Genomic DNA, 15774 nt, shown 5'->3' on the forward strand with positions numbered 1-15774 from the left:
TATATATATATATATATATATATATATATATATATATATATATATATATATATATATATATATATATATATATATGCAAATATGTCTACAAATCATCGAAAAAAAGACAAAAATCACGTCCAACGCAGAAATGGTGTTGCAACCTTGTAATCTTCCATCTTGCAACCTCAGATGGTTTTGGAAGTACCACAGTTCAAATCTAAGAAGATTACTGACGCCAAACACTTTTTCATGACTTGAAGAATTCCTGCTATGATCAGATATGTAAGGTAGGGCAACGACTGAGACCTCTTCCAGATCTGTCAATTCAATAAGTATAAAGCAAATCAAGAAAGCTCAAAGCAAAAGTTTTCAAAATCTTTTAAGAAATGGAAAACTTAAAGAACTTGTTTATCACCGTATAAAACTTGTTATGAACGGAATTTGTGAACAAATAAAAACGATAACGGCGCAATGAAAAGTCAATGAATCAGTAACAGTTAATATTAAAATATAATAAACAGAGTGTCACCATTGAAACCTAATTGCTTCATAGAAAGCGTAAAAATTGAGGAATTCTCAAAAGATTTTTAAAATTCAACAAAAGAGTGTTCCATTAAATGACGTACTCTCAAACGCAAACAACAACTAAGCGGTGATAGTCTTCAACATAATGTGATATAATAATGATAGTACACAATAATGATTTTAACAGGACTGATAAATGAGTCAACATTAACAACTGAGTATGTTGTATACCATCTCGAACTGTTCAATTTCAAGCAAATGGTGTGGACAGAACAGATTGTGTAAAGGGAAAATAGAGAATAGCCATCCAATTGTTTTTTTCTTCCCGTCACACTTCCTGTGGACACACACAGTCCCCTTCTTTATTACTTCCCTCCCAATTCATTTCATCCATGTCTCACACGGTCTTCCAATTATTTGGTATATTCCGATTTTTTGAAGTTTTCAGTTAAATTAGTACGTTTCTATTATAGAGAGACAAACAATGTGCTCAGGCTTAATTATTGGCCTGTCAGATTTCATTATTTGCAGCATATCTCCAAATCACCAAACAAATTAGATTTAAAAATTGCGGCCCCAGGGCATATTTGTCCTTTTCCCTCTTTTCACTCTCAACCTTGAGGTTATTTATTTGACTAGTTATGAATGCCTTTGAATCCGTCTTTGCTTAATTTTTGGCACATGAAGTTTCATTTCGCGAATTGTTATTCCTATTGCAGTGCTATAGGAGAAAGAAAATTGAGATATTATTAAGATACTGTAATATTCATAGACGCCACAATCTATTTTATTTGTTCCGATAATAAGGACGGATAAGGTAATGAACAGAAGAATTAGAGCAGCCAGAAAAATTTCTACTTCAAATTCGTTCAAATATTACATAGGAGCGCAAAGGCTTGATTTACTTCTTTCAGTTAACACTTAACTTTTATGGTTTAGTTTTTAAGATGAAAAACCTCATTTAATCAATTCTATCAAACTTTTTTAAGGATAATTTCAAATTAATAACAAACTACTGTAAATGGGAGATTTGCGCAATTGTGCCTGCTGAACTACGAGAAATAATATTGGAGAGGATTGGAAAAGAAGCTTAGAAATTGCTTATTAATTGTGACGAGTAAATGGAGCTAGGATGTTCTTATCCTAGAGAGATTAATCCAATCTATATGAGCGTCCAGCTTTTATAGTTGTTGTCACCATCTTTGCATAAATTTACATCCAGCCTTCAGATTGGATTTTATTACTTCCAAACCCATTTAATCTTTCTAAAGTTTCAACAACAAATATCAGCTCGTTTTACACTCCTGCCATTCACTTTTCAATATGTATTTATGTATAAATAATTGTGTACCTCTTATCTACATGTTTATTTAATTATTTATTAACAGAACTGAAATAAGTAGTCAAGTAATAAATAAATTCTGATTTTATGAATCCAATCATCCAAGTATATTAGAAGCTCTGTATCATTCTCTTGTTCCCCTCCCTATCTTTCCCTCTTCCTCTCTCTCTTTATTTTTCTCTGGATCATCTAATTGATTCTTATACTTCCATGAAATTGAAATCAAGCTCTCTAGTAACTTTTGCATCGATTTTGAGGCATTTTCGGGGATACGGTATCAATTTGATGTTCTCGACCAATCAACGACAAGAGAATCAAAAGTGTAGGAAGACAGTTGTGAAAAATGTTAATTACACTTCACGGCACTTCATTTTTTCATAATTTTTAGTCGATAGACCTATCAATAAGTTTTAGATTCTAGTCCTATATGTATACGATTCTGTGGAACAGGAAAACGTAACTTCATAGGACACCAGGACATTTGATATTTTTCTGAATGGGTGATCGGAACTTTTCTGATTCTAAACGTAATTTCAACAAAGATCGCAGTTTACATTTGGGTCGATGCTCCAGCAATGAATGTAATGCAAAACATTGCTCCAGAAAACGAAATTTATCATTCAATTCAAATGTTGCTAATGAACAAATGAGGTAAGGATAAGGACGAAATCAATTTTAATTTCTCTTTTTCCATTAGGTTGGAATTAAAAACAAATTATGATATTGAAATTAAAATGAGAAATCATTTCAGCAAACAATCTTCATCTGAAGAAAACGATGAACTTGATATACCGAACAATTTTTTTGATGAAGATGACGATGATGACAATTCGAATACCACTGAAGAACCGAAAGAAGACAGATCCTGTAGAAATGCAAATTTTAATCAGGCATGACAATTAAGTCATCAAACGCCAGGATTATTAAATGGTTTTTGTGAGATCATAGGACATGAGAATGACACATTTGAAAAATTTATGATTCATTGCAGACATTTTCTGGGACTAATGCAGTACAAACCATATCATCTTTATTTCGGAATTCAAATGGCGAAAATCAAAGTGAATTTTTCTTTTATTCCGTTTTACTGTTTGAATTATTTTAATGTTTATTCTTTTGATGACGTATCGGAGTCAAAACTTTTTCTCAATAAACAAACATTGACTCCTTATTTCAGAGGGCGAAATAACCATTGATTATCAGTTTCATGGTCATACTACCACTAATTTCAATAGCAGCACACGCTTTTTTGCAAGTAGTACTGATTCCACTTGTCACAATCATTCTCAGCAGGTGCAATTTTGAAATCCTAAAATTTAATTAAAATTCAAGATGGAACAAGCGCTTTCCTACAGGTTGACCATATTACTTTACAGTTAGTTTACACTGGACATATGCCAGTCAGTTCACATTATGTGGTAAACTGCAGCACAGTGCCAGGTAACAATACAAGCATTAGCGAAAATTCATATGGACGTATTAACGGTATACCGGAAACGATAAATGGAGCAATGAATCGAAATGTAAATCAGCATGTATTGTTTTCATCTAAAAATTGAAAAGACTTGAAAAGGTCAAAGCTCAAAACTTTCACTCACTTACTGCCGCGTCAATTTTTACATAATCATTTGATTAGTGTCTGATAGAGCAATAACTGTTTTAAATTTTGGTATTATCATTGGAATTTTTTGAAATTGTGCATTTCAGAGTTTTAATACAATGGAATCTTTCATCCGACCTCCCTTCAACAGTTCAAAACGTCAGTAAATTTTGCATCACAAATTTCCGTTTTTTATTTCATGTCGTACAACATAAAACTGAAATTTCATTTGAAATTGTAGTATTATTTATCTTTTAAATAGCACAAGACAAATATTTTTCGCATCCAAAATTTCCTTATTTCAGCAACGATTTGTAATTTTGGTTTAAGTCGCACAATGTACGGTAATTTTGGGCATTCATTGCCTTCATTACATGGCATACCCATGCTTGCTTCGGAAACGTTTTGTGCGGTACCTGGTCGAACGTCGTTGCTCAGTTCAACTACAAAGTATCACGTCACAATTGGAGAAATTTATAGGCGTATTTCACCGCCAGAATGTCTGAATGCCTCGCTACTTGGAGGAATTTTGCGAAAGTTTGTTGAAATCAAAAAAAAAAGAATGAATAAAAATTAATAGAGATACCAAATTCTTGTTCAAAAAAGGCCTTAAGGTGACTAATAAGAATTCACCCTAGAAGTTGTCAATTTAGCCTTTTAGCCTAATCATTTGCAACGTAATCAGCAGATAAAATGACAATTAATATCGTAATTTCTCCGTTGCACTGATGTTATTTAATATTTCAATTAAATAACCAAAAAATTTGCTGAAAGAAGTTTTATCAAAATCCACATTGAAATTTCATTCCGTAACATGATTTTAATGCAAATTTAGAGCTAAATCAAAAGATGGTGGGAAAACTTTGCGTGACAGCCTGAAGCGAGTTGGATTAACATTGCCGGCTGGGCGACGAAAAGCTGCTACTGTCACGGCATGGACGGCATTAGTGGAAGGCAGCTTTTTTAAACTTCAAATTTTAAACTCTCATGATCAAGAAAGTATTTTAATATAAATATATCATAAAAGCTATCTTAGTGTTATATATCAACCAATTAGAAAACTCAGTTTCTAAAAAACGTTAAAATCAGATCCTTATTTTCCAGAGGAAGCTCTACAAATGGCTAGAGATTTTGCGGCTCTTAGTGAGAAAGCATTCCCAATACGGCAAATTGCTGAATTTATTTGTAATCGAATAATTTGGCAAGATGATCCGCGTGAATGCTGCACTCTCATCGAACATACAAGGTTCAAAGGGCAATGAACGATGTTCAGAGAAGAGAAAGCCGATCACTTTTAACATGCTTTATGTTTTTCAGACTACTTATCAAAGAATTGTCGAGTATTGTCAATAGTGAATTTTCTGGGACTGTATTTGGTAGTCAACAGAATCCAAACACATTAACTACTCCCGCTATACAGCATGGCCTTGCACACTTCTCCCTGGTAAATATATTTTTTATTTTATTCATTTCAAAAACGAAATGATAATTTAGCCCATCAGAAACTAACCTAACAAGTACCATTTCTTAATTACATTACTCAAATAAATATCACTTTTGATCCACTTATATCTTACAGTTAACGCATGGTTTTGGACCTTTGGCATTTGTGACTGTGTTCGATACGATTATTGTTATGCTTGATGAAATGTTGAGATGCTATGATCGAAATGAGCAGCATTTAAATATTCCATTATCGGAGATATCCGTAACTCATATACCATATAGTCGCTTCACCTATACCAATGATGTGTAACCTTTAACCTCTCCACTTTTTATAAAAATCTAAACTTCAATGACGAAAGTTATACACATGAATTGGAATACACTGCAATTAGGCTTCATAAGTCCAATAAGGTTCTTTTTCAACTTTCACTTTAAGCGTATTTTTCGTATCGGCTACACGACATCTATTCTACAAATCTCCAAATCACATGCATAATTAAAAAGTTTTTTTCTTTCCAAGAAAAGTTTGAATTGAATTCGGTGAAATTTTCTTTGGATATTTGAATGCATTCATTCTTTTGTGACATCTGACAATAATTAATTGATGTTAATAACTATGAAAAAAGATATTGTGACAGAGGTGATACAAACATTATTGCTTACTGTTTTATTTGTTGCGAAAAGTTTAATTATAAACAAAGAGGATTTTAAAAAAAGAAAAACAATAATCGATTACGATTTGCATCAAACAATTTTAATCATTAATCATTCCGGCCAGTACAGTGAAAGAGCATTATATTTTGAAAGAAGTATATACACAACACAAGCAAACCAATCAAGTATAAAGATGAATGTCAAGGATATATTGATAGACTTCTAGCAGTTCCATTGAATTTATTCTTCAGGAATGTTGGAAAATGACTTCTCAGAAGATAAAAACTGAAAGGATCCCATCAAAAGTTATTAATTCATCAGTCTATCATGTTTAGCTTATTCTGTGCTTCCTGCTTTTGTTTTTAGTAAATCATACTTATGGTCAATATTGAAACTGACCCTCTCACTTAATAATGCTAATTAGATTGGGAATTAGAGAATTGTTGCTTAACTTCGTTATTTAGAGCAGGATTAAAAATTGAAGACGTTTTAGAAATTTAAATTCTTGTTTTTACCATCTTCAGAATGTTTCTGAGTAACTCGCTTTTGTGAAGGAATTAATATAGCTAATGATCTACACTTTATCATTTTTCATCTAATTAATTGCTTAAGTCGGGCAAAGCTGTAAAGACAAACAACAGACAAAGTAAAAGAAGAAAAACGAAACCAGAAAAGTACAGGAAAAAGAAACATAAGCTATTTTCATGAAAGTTTAAAAAAAAAAAGAAACGGAATGATTTGGATTGAAATACAATGAATGCTTGTGTGCTAAACATTGTCGCACTCGCAATACAAATGATGAAAGGCCTTTATGAGGATTACTTTGATGTTTTAAAGGAACTAAATTTCTCTTAAAATAATAAATAATTGGATCGTTTCAAACCGGACTTCTTGGCAATGAATTCATTATTTAATCCTTGATGCATCCACTTGGTCAACAACCAATATACCCAATTATTCCTTCACGTATTCAATCGAATAATAACTCATTCAACTGCACTGTTTTCATTGGTACCTATCATTTTCCAAAAGTGACTACAATTTCTGACGGAAATATTTCGGGAATCGGAAATGCGAAATCATTTGTATTGATGCAACTATGGCAAAGACAAAAGTGCGATAATATTTTGAAACACAATGAAAAATTTGCATTTTTTTTATCAGAAAGGACGAAGTGATTTTTCACATATTGCACGCAGTAAGAAGAGAGACAATATTCCAGTCAAATAAAGGACAAAATGAAATATCACCTCTCTTATCTACCACACAAAATTCCATATATTCATACTCCATATATTCATACTTTCCTTTTGACCCGAAGCTTGCATTTTTTAGGAATGCATAATTTAATTATATAAGGAAGATTCCGTCATCATCACTATCACATTGTCATAATAACAATAATTACTGCAGTGTCCAGATTTGACAAGTGATATAAAGTAGACGAAAAGGAGGTGATAGTAGCATTTGGGTGAAAACACTGAGAAATTGTTCAAAAGAGAAGAGGTGGAAGTTTTGGTGCCAGTCGCGACCTATAACCATCTTCCATTAATTGAATCCCGAATGACCCATTTCCGATCTCCACAACGTTGCAATGGAAGATTTGCTTTCAAAACAGGGGAATATTGTAAAGAGATTTTACGAGGATTTGATAGAATTTTGAGTGAAAATGTAAATGCATATGAAATGAATTCTCATCATCAAACTCCGTACCAATCTACCACTCATCAGTCGACAAACATTCTTAAGCATTACATACTGTTGGATAATAAAGCGATGTCCGGGATCAACTGTGATAGTTGGATAAATCGAACATTTGGTTTGCTTAATATCCGCCAATACATTGATATTTCAAGGTGCTTTTGGCCATATTTACTTATTTACTTGACTAATTCGAGATCGTATTGAGAAAAAGACGATGGATTTAGGGAAAAAGAAAGCAACATCTGATAACTTAATCATCTTGCCAGTCAATAAAGGAAATTCTGCTAAATGGCTAAATTAATATTTTGATAAATTTAGTAAGTGAGTAATGCAATCAAAATTTGAAGCATACAAAGAGATATTAGCGAATTTTTAAGAAAAGGAAAGGTATCAACAAAGTAAGTCTCTGGAGTTAAACCTAACCGTCAAGGTACTGTATTGGTCAAGGTAAGGTTAAAGTTAAGATGGTTGGTTAAGGTGGTTAGGGTTAAGGTTGAGTTAAGGCTGAGGTTAAGGTTGAGGTTGGTTAAGGTAAATATCTGAGGAAATGAAGAACGAAGTCGTCTTAGTTTCGTATGCAACAATTTTCAGAAATCCTTTGAAACCAAATAGCACAGATCCAGGTCTTTTCAAAAAACAAAAAAAAAATGTTCTTAATTCAAATTACTTTTCATAAGTAAGCTATATTTGTGATTTATTCAGAAAAGACAAACAAGATTCTTATTAATTAATCATCAATCGAAAGATAATTTAATCATTAGCAAAGTATTGATTTTTGGTATAGAATGAAAGATTTGATTATGGGAAATCTTCCAAACAAAAAGACAATATTTTTTAAATAATTATTTTCAAGCTATACTTACACTGAGCACCTAATACTGCTAGGAGTGAAACACGAAGTACTGTAACATACATATCTTGCTTCACTGACACACATTTCATGTTTGTCATCTTCCCTAAATAATCTTACCCGTCATTCTAACTACAATAAATACTTCTTTTATTACTTTTTTCAACATACATATTGTAACTTGTTGAACAGTAATACACATATTAAGCGTGAGACTAAATGAGCAGCTGAACATATACCACTCCTCTAAAAACAAAGTAAAGCTTTCACATAGTTCAACTTTACAAAGCAAAATATCCGATTTTTAATACAACTCTGCGAATCGTAGCTGGAATATAAAAATAAGACGGTATCATGGGACCAGGTTTCGCCTTAGATTTTCACTGATGAGAAGACTAAAAGAGGAATCGATACCTTCCGGAAGATTTTTCATGAATTCACCATATGGGGATACTAATTTATTAATCATTTTCAAAGTTCAAGGTAATCTAAGCGGAATGAATTACCTGTGAAGCAAGAAGTAGCAACTGATGAAAACCTTTCTTGCACACTGACTGGATTAAAGTCTATTAGTGCTGTTTTGTTAGCACCTAAATTTCAAGATGATGGTGATGAGAAGAGTTCTTTATATAAATCCGGTAGCGCGCCTTTCTCCGTTGCTTGTGGAAATGTAGTGAATAACTGTCCCAGTAAACGGATGTGTTCCTGAGCATGCCCACGCAAACGTTGTATTATTTCACACAATTTTTGCATCAATGGGCCAGAATCAGCTATCTGCAAAAGTAGCCCAGCACTAAAAACCATAAATGACCAAAATTTGATAATTCTTTGCTTGCACAAAACTATTGAAATATATGTTTCAAAATGCTCGAATCTGAACATTCAAAGCATACTCTTGCCGTGATTTGCTGCTGCAAGCAATTCCTGAATTGTTCAATTACATATTGTCCAAGGGAAGAACGATCCAGTAATATCCAGGCGGACAGCAAACCCATCTCCGAGCTCGTTAACCGAAGCTGGGCTAATTCATGAATGCAGCTATGCATCTGCAAATCGACAGCATTTTTCGTCAATTATAGGAAATCCGAAACAAGCGAATTACGAAAAAGAAGTAAGTTATTGAAACAAGTTTGAAAAAATTGTTTAGAATCAAGATTTTTGTCGGAAAAACTTCTCAGTGCAACCTTACTCCAAGAAAAAAATTCAATTCGGCTTGTTCACTAGGTCGAAAAATAGAAGCTGGAAAGACTTCTCGATTAAGAATCAGCGAGGTAGTTTCGGGATTGTAATGCCTGGTGACGACAATAGCCGCAAGTTCGAAAACACATCCTTTAAGCAGTGCAATTTGCTCTTCCTGACTTAGCTGCATGAAACCTTCTACCATTTTTGCAAATTCGATAATACACTGAATTATCCGAGTCAGCTCTGCCGCAAATTTCTTCCATGCATCGAACCTGTTCTAAAGTTTTAATTGGAAAATGTCTAGAAAACATTGCATGCGTGTAATGGGAGTGTGATCACATAGGTGGAAAAGGACTGAATGCTTTGCTTTCCCAATAATGAAAACTTGGCGACTCTCCTAGACCTAATTAATCAATGATAAGAATGTGAAACCTAAAGGTAAAAATAGCTATCTGGGAAACTTTGGAAGGGAAGTTTTTCTTAAATTTAGTTATATTTTATTTGCAGCTGAAACAACGTTGGATTTATGCTCACCGCGGTCGATTAAAAGAATGTGAATTAATGCGAGAAATACATTTCAAAAATGAATAATTCATTTGTGCGACATACTTGTCCGAATAAAGGAAACAAAATATCGCAGTTGAAATCCTTTAGCGGGACAATTTGATTATTAATTCTATACCTCATCTTTTTGATAAAATAATTTTCTGGCTTCTAAAAGATAAGATTCATTTTTTCCTTTTGAGGTAATATTCAGTAGGCAACTGTTTTCATCACAATCCAAAATCCTTTTAGAGATCACCTCCTGCTGTCCTTTCAAGGTGACAATTAATGACTAGTGTTTTCAATACATCACAACCACCTTACAAACATCTTACAAACATTCTTGTACCAGGTAGTTCTTTTGTACGGAGCAAAATTACCAAGAATTCTTTCCTTCTTATCGTCTAACCTTTACCCCTTTTCTAGGTCATTTTTGGCGGGATGTCGGAGATTTTAAGACACTCTATTAAATTTAAACAAACTACACTGGAATACAACAGTCTTGCAACCATCAGTGGTATCAGCTGATTACAAATCGTACAACTATCAGCAGCATTAACCGACTCACAATTCGTATTACTATCATCAGTATTAATCGATCATTCAAAGTTTTTCAGAAGTTTTTCAACATTTAGAAATTCCAACAATCATACAAATACAGTACTGCCAGGAATTACAATGGTAGTTGTCAAATCATTCTGCTAAATCTACTAATCTTTCATTGTCACAGTAGTATAAAAGATTAATGTTTGAATCTTTCAGATCATGAATAATTTGCCGATAATAACATATATACGATAAATTTTGAAACAAGTTCTTCAGCAAGGCAATTAGAAGTTTTTGTTTTTATTGTCAATTTTTTTTCCTCAATTTTTGAAATATTTGAAACATTATTCAATCGCTAAAGGATCGATAATGGGAAGTTCCTGAATTTCCTGTCACAACTTTTCCTACTGATTCTCTTCTAATTCTTTTACCTTTTTCTTTTCTATAGTTTTACAAATTTTCCTGAAACTTCATTCGTTTGGTCCCGTGATTTGCTGTACTTCTATCATTTCTCAATGATGGTCGGCACACAAGGACAACTCATTCAATTGAAGGAGGTCCATGACCGGGATCAACAGAAATCAGACAGCCCACAATGGACACCAATACATAGCCGATGAGACTGACATGCACACATATAAAATTCACCGGGTGATCATACTAATATACGATAGGAGTAAATCTGTCGCAAGGACAGGAATTATAAAAGCTCTCGAAAAGCAAGTTTCAGTAATAAAAGGCATTTACACTATAAGCCCACAGTACGAATCAAATTCACTTCACATCTCGTAATACTGACCTTAACTCAAAATTGAACTTGATATAGCCGCAAAGATGACTTGAAATATTAGAACCATTGCCTCAGTAAAAAATTTTCAAAAATCTTCCACTTTCAAAAATTTTTGGAACGTTTTCCAAAATCTCAAGTCCTAATAGCTGGGACTTAGTGATTATTAATTAATACTTAGGAAATAAGGATAGGGGCTTCGTACAACATCAATATTGATTTTGGTGCTATGTGAGAAGAATTATCGATATCCTTCGCTTCGTTGCATTTTCTGGTAGCACTCAACTAGCGTTGCAAGAATTCAATAAACTTAACTAGTTTTCAACGAAAAGTAACTAAAAGATTTATTACATTGTAGTTCAATACGATCCATAATCTAATGGTATATCCATTCATAATAATGGAGAAGTCATCAAACCAATTTGTTTGGGTCATCTCCGTGTTGGTTGATTGGACACTTTTTACCACACTTTAACTTTAACATTGAGCCGTGACGAAGTGGACAAATCGAGTTTTCTAATAACAGAATGTAGCTAACAAACCTGTCGAAATGAAGACAATTATAAAATAATTGATGATGAAGTAGGAAAGAATGGCAGAACTAAATTTTTTCCGTCGCATTCTTTCAGCAACTAATTTTATTTTATATAAGTAAATATTTGGCAGTTGAGATTTGTTACAAAGGATTTCGCAGAGATATCATTTTAGGACCTACCTCAAGGTTCATGAAACTTAGCAAGGAGCTCATGTAATAATACCTTATGATTTGCTCATTATAGCACAGCAATACCTGGCTCTCTAGGCTACAATATTCCCACTTCATATTTGCAAGCACAGTTTACTGTGAAAAACTTTATCCACAAGGTAATACTAGGTTTTCCAAAAAACTAATCCAGAACTTGTATGTGGTGGTGCAAATATTACATTGCCGGCAAACATGACGTTCAAGAATAAATTACCACTAATTAAGAATGATTGATTCCAATCAAATGATCACCAGCATGAAAATATTGAGGATACTCACCATACTACGGTATTGTTGCTCGGTGAAAGTGCTTGTTGATGCCGCAGTCAATCGATCCGCCGCTGCGATGGTAGCAGGACCATGTGCTGAATCAAACGCAGCTGTAACACCCGCAATTAAATCTTCATCAGGTTGAGATGCACCGACGGTCCGTTGAGGATATCCACCACTAGGAGCAGGTACCGCTGCCTGTAAAACACTGAGGAATTTTTAATAGAAATCGATCAGTGATAGTATATATATACAGCACAGTATAGTATGTTCCAATCACTAGTGGTAGATGTGATTACAACCAGGGTAATGCTGATGATGACAAAAATCATCCAAGTAATTCTATTATCTCGTATTTGCATGGAAAACAATACAAAGCAGAAATTTTTAAAAATATAAAAATTAAAATCTGAATAAACTTATGAGATTACCTGCTGAGCGATTGAATAACCTTGTCCCTGAATAGAAGGATAGCTAACGGGTGCAGCTGCAGCATAACTAGCAGCGTTGGTTGTGTAGGAACTCGCAGCGTAAGCCACGGACGGCTCATAACTGTTACTGTAAGCAGCAGCTGGATGTATCGGAGCGGGGGGCGAGTACTCACCATACGGAGAATATGCGATTCCTTGAACTTCAGCCATTTGTTTGTGCATTCTAACCTATAGTACAAACGATGATTTACTTCATACTACCATAAGGTTATAATAAAAGTAAACAAAGATGTTATAAACCAATGGCCAATATAATAAAGCGGGTAGGATGGATATTTTCTTTCAATTTGCTATAACAATTTCATGTTGCAACACTTCTTTTAATATTTTATGATAGAAAATATAATGTCAATGTTCGTGCTATTGACAATGAACTAATGAATGGTTAATTTAGTAATTAGGTAAATGTCTTGCAAATGGATGACATTATTCATCTTGATTATATAAGTTCCATGTAGAGGCGGGAAAGCTGAGAAGAAAAGAGAAAAGGAACGGGATTAAAATCCTCAAGAAATGGAATAGCTACACTTTAAATGGCCTTGACTTGTTAATGAGGACAACATGAAAGTGTGGTTTTAAATTTGAAATTTCATCTAATTACGAGTTACAGTTAAAAGTAGTAAAGGGTTCCAAAACTTATTCCATTTTATTCCATCTTAGTTGTTACAGTATGGTGGAATTTGATTATAAATGTTGTGAAAATTTTGATTAAGAAAAAATTGTTTTAAGCCTATTTTGGCTCATTGTTAAAACCATATTCGGTCGATTTCAAATGTATTCTTAACGAGGCAAATGGGATGAATCATTTCATTTGATCCAAAACTCCCTTTAATTCTGATGAAATGAGCGAAATCGAATTTAAGAAAAAAAGCATTTCAGAAAGATAAATGTAAGTTTCACCTCATCTTCCACTTTTTCACGTTGTTTTTTGCTCATTCGGCCGAATTTTACCGCATCTCGACTCATTCCAAGTTCTAGACATTTCTTCAGACGACAGTACTGGCATCGATTCCGATTTACTCGATCTACGATGCATTTCTGTTGCCTAGGACACTGATAGTTGTTAAGCGTCGATTGACTGCGCCGAAAAAATCCCTGTAACAATGACACTTGTTATTTTTCTTTAATACTATGAACAATGCATTCAAAAAAGAAAACTTGATGGTAAATTAAGACAAAAGATTGCTGTCTTTCAAAGCAGACGGAACGAATTAGAAACTTCATGCCAGTTTGCTAACAAATGAACAAAACTGACAACAGATTTCAGCCACCAGAATTACAATTATCATTGGTAATCAACGATTCTGGTAGTTTCTGCGTCTCTTGTATATCATTTGTAATACCATTTTGTAAGTTAGATCCATATCTCGAGTTGAAAGAAATTCCAAAAAACGCATTATGAAATTTGAATTTATTGTTGGGAAGGAGAGATGATAATATTGTTATTAAAATGTTACGGTCCAAAAACCAAAAAGAAGATAAGTTAGATTCTGATGAAGCACTTAACAGACCGGTAATTTATTGAATAGATCGCGTTTTATTGTAGAAATCGATTTTGGGGGACGCAATTATTTCTCTTTAGTACTTAGAATCCATCATTTTCTCCAGATTATTGTTTGCAGTTTTCATAGTATTAGTATTATTTTCTTCACCAAAGTTTCAAGAAATTCATTTCAGAAATCCGTCATGTCATTTGAATGAATGATTATTGATTGGATCAGGAGAACTGATCTTTTTTTATGGAGCGCTTCAAAAAAAATTTTCTTATAAAAAATTTGGTATTAAAATTTGAGTGAATTGTACAACTTCAACTCTTATTTTAATGATTTGCAAAAGTTTTCCATAATTTTATAAAAGAGCATGGAAATGCAATGCATACTTTGTAATCGTCATTCGGATAATTAAGAGCACTGGCAAGCTTAATAACCAAAAAATCAATTCCCTTTTCATGAAGTTGCAAAAATGAACAAAGTTTTTTGAATTTAAGCAAAGACCATCTTCTAGTAGCCTTAAGAAATTAATAATCTTAAGAAATTCTTTAAATAATGAAGAAACCGGAACGAAAAAATTGATAATTCTAAACTTACTTTGCATCCTTCACAGGTAATGACACCATAATGCACTCCAGAGGACTTGTCACCACAAACTTTGCAGGGAATCACTTCAATTTGTGCTGAAACTAACCAAGCAAAATCAGTGTTGTTTGCAACTTAGACTTTAATTTTTTTAAACATTTCTGGGTCCCACGTTGTGTCTTCATCGACGTCTATAAGTGAACGTTTTCGAGAGAGGTATTACAAAGACGTGTATATATATATATATATATGGATGTGTCCGTACGTGCGTCTGTAAAGAAATTTTTCGCTGTGAATTTTTAAAATCTCTTCTGGCGAGTATTCTCGACTAAGAAATTCGATTTCTTCGAGTTTGCTGCTTCAAAGCTCTCTAACAGGAAAGGGCTATCTTCTATGATAGATTTAAGATGTATAAATAGAAGTGAGCGAATGGATCTACTAAAATATTTTGAATTAAAAAGAGCAGTTTTTAAATCAATCACTCGATTTAATTGTACAACAATTCAACAAGGAATAATACAGCAACTGTAAAATACAAATAGGGTGTTCTTCAAAACTCTAATGAAATCAATCTTTTATCATTTTCTAATCAATCTAAAACAGTTTGTTATCTTTCAACGCCTTATTGTGCTGGAACTCATTTAGTCATTAATTAAATTTTGCTTAGGTACAGTCATAAAATATTTAATAGGTGTCAGCATTAATTATAATCACACAGTATTCAATACTGATAGTAATAATATTGAAGAGACTAGAAATTTCCATTTTTAATGAAACAGAAATCTTCGAAGCTCACATATTTCACTGATCAATTTCTGCTCGAATTTGTTCCATTTCCACTTTTATGTATTTTGCAGTTTATCACATTTTATTACTACCTGATTTGTAACACTTAGATTGGAAGAACTCAGAGAAAGTGAAGAAAATCTCGTCACTGTTGCAACAAACAGTTTCAAAAATAAGATTTAAATTATTTCCGAGCTTTAATGTGTTTTTGAAAAATAAGTATGATCATTGTAGTATTCGATGTCA

General features: G+C 33.1%; 4 protein-coding genes across 4 annotated transcripts; 2 read left to right on the forward strand and 2 right to left on the reverse strand.

Annotated features, from left to right (window-relative positions):
* Positions 1-2345: 2345 nt before the first annotated feature.
* LOAG_02575 (hypothetical protein) lies at positions 2346-2745 on the forward strand (the record flags this gene model as incomplete). The annotated part of the gene is made up of 2 exons (XM_003138112.1): positions 2346-2500; positions 2601-2745. The coding sequence occupies 2 exons, from the start codon at positions 2346-2348 to the stop codon at positions 2743-2745; spliced, it is 300 nt and encodes a 99-aa protein (XP_003138160.1).
* An 809-nt stretch (positions 2746-3554) lies between these two features.
* On the forward strand, positions 3555-5254 carry LOAG_02576 (transcription factor AP-2 family protein). Its single transcript, XM_020446050.1, has 6 exons — positions 3555-3608; positions 3755-3986; positions 4285-4403; positions 4554-4695; positions 4767-4893; positions 5029-5254. Exons 1-6 carry the CDS (start codon positions 3569-3571, stop codon positions 5203-5205), a joined length of 837 nt encoding a protein of 278 aa, XP_020303559.1. The 5' UTR covers positions 3555-3568; the 3' UTR covers positions 5206-5254.
* Positions 5255-8700: 3446 nt separating this feature from the next.
* LOAG_17725 (hypothetical protein) lies at positions 8701-9498 on the reverse strand (the record flags this gene model as incomplete). Its single annotated transcript, XM_020450387.1, has 3 exons — positions 9293-9498; positions 8997-9149; positions 8701-8877 (listed from the first exon to the last, which is right to left on the reverse strand). Exons 1-3 carry the CDS (start codon positions 9485-9487, stop codon positions 8701-8703), a joined length of 525 nt encoding a protein of 174 aa, XP_020305944.1. The 5' UTR covers positions 9488-9498.
* A 2436-nt stretch (positions 9499-11934) lies between these two features.
* LOAG_17726 (hypothetical protein) lies at positions 11935-14927 on the reverse strand (the record flags this gene model as incomplete). The annotated part of the gene is made up of 6 exons (XM_020450388.1): positions 11935-11964; positions 12186-12374; positions 12608-12835; positions 13568-13762; positions 14755-14840; positions 14900-14927. The coding sequence occupies 6 exons, from the start codon at positions 14925-14927 to the stop codon at positions 11935-11937; spliced, it is 756 nt and encodes a 251-aa protein (XP_020305945.1).
* Between the last annotated feature and the right edge of the window lie 847 nt (positions 14928-15774).

The sequence above is a fragment of the Loa loa genome (assembly GCF_000183805.2).
Source record: "Loa loa unplaced genomic scaffold supercont3.119, whole genome shotgun sequence".
NCBI classification, from domain to species: domain Eukaryota; kingdom Metazoa; phylum Nematoda; class Chromadorea; order Rhabditida; family Onchocercidae; genus Loa; species Loa loa.